The sequence below is a fragment of the Crocodylus siamensis genome, chromosome 2 (genome assembly GCF_052110815.1).
Source record: "Crocodylus siamensis isolate JL-2025a chromosome 2, ASM5211081v1, whole genome shotgun sequence".
Taxonomy (NCBI): Eukaryota; Metazoa; Chordata; order Crocodylia; family Crocodylidae; genus Crocodylus; species Crocodylus siamensis.
In genome coordinates this window covers 167,962,424-167,966,829 of record NC_143396.1, presented here as the reverse complement: position 1 = coordinate 167,966,829, position 4,406 = coordinate 167,962,424, and the positions used below count along the sequence as shown (strand labels likewise).

The 4,406-nt window shown below is 41.9% G+C and overlaps 1 protein-coding gene across 1 annotated transcript; it reads left to right on the top strand.

Annotated features, from left to right (window-relative positions):
- The first annotated feature begins 1,748 nt into the window (after nt 1-1,748).
- On the top strand, nt 1,749-2,693 carry LOC149871173 (olfactory receptor OR9H1-like). The gene has a single exon (XM_090034584.1). The coding sequence runs from the start codon at nt 1,749-1,751 to the stop codon at nt 2,691-2,693; it is 945 nt and encodes a 314-aa protein (XP_089890710.1).
- Nucleotides 2,694-4,406: the final 1,713 nt, after the last annotated feature.

The following is a 4,406-nucleotide window of genomic DNA, read 5'->3' as shown; positions in this document are numbered from 1 at the left end:
TGCAAATATATGACAGGGAAGATCAGAAGGGATAGGTGTTAACAGGTGAGAGAGGTAGGTGGGGGAACAAAAGAGGGGAATGTCAAGAGGTGATAAAATGCAAAAGGCAAAGTATACAGAGGTTACCTGGAGTTATCAGATGGCAGGCTGGTTATAATGTGCTATAAAGCCAATGTCTTTATTTAGTTGTGTTTTTTTCGTACCCAATAAATTTATGAAGTGAAGTTCCTAGGCACATCTATGAAAGGTACTTTGGAAAAAAAATTCCCTTTGAAGATTAGAACTGAGGGATTGGGGAGAGAATGGTTTTCTTGTAAGAAATATGCACCCACAAGTAATTGGGTATTTTTGTCTGATAGATTTTTGGTGTGTGTTCATTGTTGTCAGCAGCTGTTTTTTGGTTTCTCCTGTGTAGGGTCCACCAGGGCATTTTGTGCACTGAATGAGATATATTACATTTCTGGAGGTAGAAATGTAAGATCCAGGAGTGGTGATGGCTCTTGACTCTCCCTATACGTGAGGAAGGGCACTTATGCCCAAAAGATTACAAAGAACATTTTTTTTCAGTTATTCAGTTGGTCTAATAAAAGGTATCATATTTACCCAAATAATCTTGTCTGCCTGTTTCCCTAGACTAACACAGCTACAACCAACACCTCTGAGTAGCTATACAGTGGATTCTGCTTTATAGAATCACTGGTTAATAGAATCAGCCAATTATTCGAATCAATATGGGACAACCAAAACCATCTGCATATTAATTACTCATAAAAATGCTCATATTAGAAACACAGTTTTAAGTGTTTGGAATAATTTTACCAGAGAAGCCCAGGAATTTTGCAGTTTTGTGAGGAGCCCTCTGCTGGCTGGCAGATTTTCAGCCTGCAGGGAGCTGGGAGGGAGTGGGAAGAGGGTGGTCAGGCAGGGGGTGCCATATGCATGTATTGTACATGCACATGGCCCCAGGAATCCTGGAGACCAGCTTCTGCAGATAAGTGGGAGGGGTGGGGAATTGAGCTCCTGTATCGAGAGAGGGAGTTTGGCAGGGCTGGGGCCCCAGTGAGGGGTGCAATAGGGACACAGGTGCAGTAAGGTGCACAACTCTGCACCACTACCCTCACAACCTGCACCCACCCCATGCACAGATCTGGGGAGCTGGCCCCACCCCCATGCCTGAACCTGCAGTGGGCAGCAGCAGGTGGGGATCCAGGCTCCTCTCTCCTGCAGCAGGCACCACCTCCTGCCAGGGGCATGGGGCTGTGGACCCAGGTCCCTGGCTCTGTAGCCCTGGCATCCTGGGGTCCCCTGTGCTAGGGCTGGGGGGCCAGGGGGCTGTAGGTGGGAGGCAGGGGGCAAGGAGCACCAGCAGGGCCAGGGGGCTGTGGAGGAGGAGTGAGTATCCATGTTCTTAAAAAAACAGGTCTCCTTTTAATGGAACCGGCCAGTTAATAGAATCAAATCACCATTTCCCAAAGTGATTCCAAGAAGAGGAATCCACTGTATAATCATTTATTGGAGCAAGCTTCTTCTTGCTGAGCATATAAGGCAAAAGAAAGAGTTGAGATATCCAAAAAAGGAAAGGTTTTCTTACAGCCAGCAAATGAGAGACCCAGATATACATGTTGAGATCTAGTTTGTCATGACTGTCTTTGTGCAATCTCAGGACATCTTTTTTATTATATATGTATATATTTTTTTATGCAGAAATTCCTTCTCGGTGCACTTATCCTGAAAGCCCAGGTTACTCAATGGCCAACAAAACCAACAGCAGAGTGACAGAGTTCATTCTTGCAGGATTCCCAGATCACCCAGAACTGCATGCCACTCTCTTCCTTGTGTTCCTGGTAATCTATGCCTTCACCCTGGTAGGAAATCTTGGGATGGCCATTCTAATCTGGAGTTATTCCCGATTTTACACCCCCATGTACATCTTTATCAGCAACTTGTCTCTTGTTGACCTGGGCTATTCCTCATCTATTGCACCCAGAGTGCTGATAAGTTTCTCTAGGGACAGTAAAGCCATTTCATATGCTGGATGTGTCACACAACTGTATTTTTTTGCTGCCTTTGCCACTACAGAATCCTTCCTCCTTGCAGTGATGGCATATGATAGATATGTGGCCATCTGTAACCCATTGCTCTACAGAATTGTCATATCAAAAAGATGCTGTGTCTGGCTTTTGGCTGGCTGCTATGTGGCTGGGATTGCAAATGCAACAATGCTTACCACATGCACCTTTCAGCTGTCCTTCTGTGGGCCCAATGTAATTGATCATTACTTTTGTGATGTTCTTCCACTCCTGCGACTGTCCTGCACTGACACTTATGTCAATAAAATACTACTTTCTACCTTTGCTGGTTCTATTCAACTGAGCACCATTGCAGTGATTCTATTTTCTTACTTGTATATTTCTGTTGCCATTTGGAGGATCCATTCGTCTGAGGGCAGGCATAAGGCTGTTTCCACTTGTGCCTCCCATCTGACAGCTGTGGCCATATTTTATGGGACAACATTTTTTATTTACTTACAACCCAGCAGCAGTTCTTCATTTGAACAAGATCAAGCAGTCTCTGTCTTCTACACAATGGTGATCCCCATGCTGAACCCCTTGATCTACAGCCTGAGAAACAAAGAGGTGAAGGATGTCCTGATGAGAATGATACAAAAAAGAAAGCCCCTTCAGCAGCTTTGATAAAGCTTCCCTTCCAGGCAATGCCATTTTACATTGAAGACCACCAATCTTTTAGTGCATTTGATTTTCAAGAATTGGTTTTCTTTTTTTAGAGAGAAATCATGGGCTTATGGCTGAGATATTAGACTAACGTTTGGAATACCTGCATTCTACATCTCATTCTGCTATTACCTACCATATGACTTCACATAAACCACTTCCCCTCTTGATATTCTGTTTTTATTCCCAATTCTTTACTGTTCCTTTAAAGTGTAAATTCATGGGACAGGAGCTACTCTCTATTATGGGATTATGTGCACATGGAAGTTAATTTAGATTAATATAGGATTTATAAGGTGGTGGGGGAGAGACTTGCTGTGGAATAAATATGTCTTGTTTGCTTTAGCATAATTCATTTTGAAAAAGAATTGAGCTAAAGGAGAACAAGTCACTCTTCCGAGGCACCTAGGCTGTGACTGGATTTGGTTCTGGGAAAACCATAACTGCTTAATTATGGGAAGAATTTTGACTGATAGCAGGTTACCATGTGAAAACAGCTTGCTTTGTGGAGTTAAACATCATTAAAACAAATTATGACTATATTAATTTCTTAAGAATTTTCCAGTAAAATAAAGCTGGACTAGAGTAGAGTAAGAAATGCTGGGAATGTTGAAGTTACTTCTGTAAGATGAAAGCATGCATGATAGCTAATGTATCAGTTAGCTATTTTAAGAACATGATGTCCATTCTTATGCTCATTACCTCAACCAAAAGATTGATATTAGCCTTTGCAACTTGCACCTCACAGATCCACTATTTTTGGATGTTTTTTCCTTTCCTCATATTTATGGAAGAACATCTGCTAATGATCAAGTTCTACTCATAAATTTTCTATTATTACCCTATTATAACCAAGGGCCTGAAGAGGCTTGGGTCATGTTAAATATATATCCATCCACCGAACTGTGTGCAAAATTGAAAAAGTGATCTTCAAGTTTAACGGAGGAAATCACTGCATAACAGTTAGATTTAAAGAGGAAGAAGAAGGTTGGAATTCCTGTATACACAAAGATTACTACATTTCTTTATGGTAGACTGTAGACAGGAGACATCACCACCTGCATTAGTTGGCTACCTTTGGTGAAAATCTAAGACCAGATTGGAAAGTTAGCGACAAATACTATTTAATCTTTGTGAAAATAAGAGATGCTTATGTAGCCACAAAAATGAATCTTTTGGCATTTAGGTTTTAGATACTGTTCCCTCCTGTTGCTGAATAGGGTTGGACAAGTACATGTATAACTGCCTCAAGTGAAACATAATAGAGGAGGAAAGCTGCCCTCCTACCTTTGGTCTAAGATTCTAGTGATTAGGGCACTTGCCCAGCAAATACAAGACCCAGGTTTCCTTCCAGGTTTCCTGCCCAGCAAACACATGAGTGTTCTAATTACAAAGCTAGAGGTTTGCCCTGAATGCTCTCCATCCTTCTTCTGGAAGTTGACCCACTGAGTAGACAAGAGGGAGATGTGTAAGGCCAAAAAGAGGAGCATAAAGAAATGTAAGTGGCTCAGTGGGATACATATTTGGAGGAGGCCTTGGGTTCTGGCCTTTTCCACTAATGATCTTGCCTTACCTTTGCATTTAATCTTCAATACTAAAAAATAATCAGTAGTAGAGAGATATTTTCTGCTGTCTTATGATATAGGGACCGGCATGATCTTAATTTGCTCATTG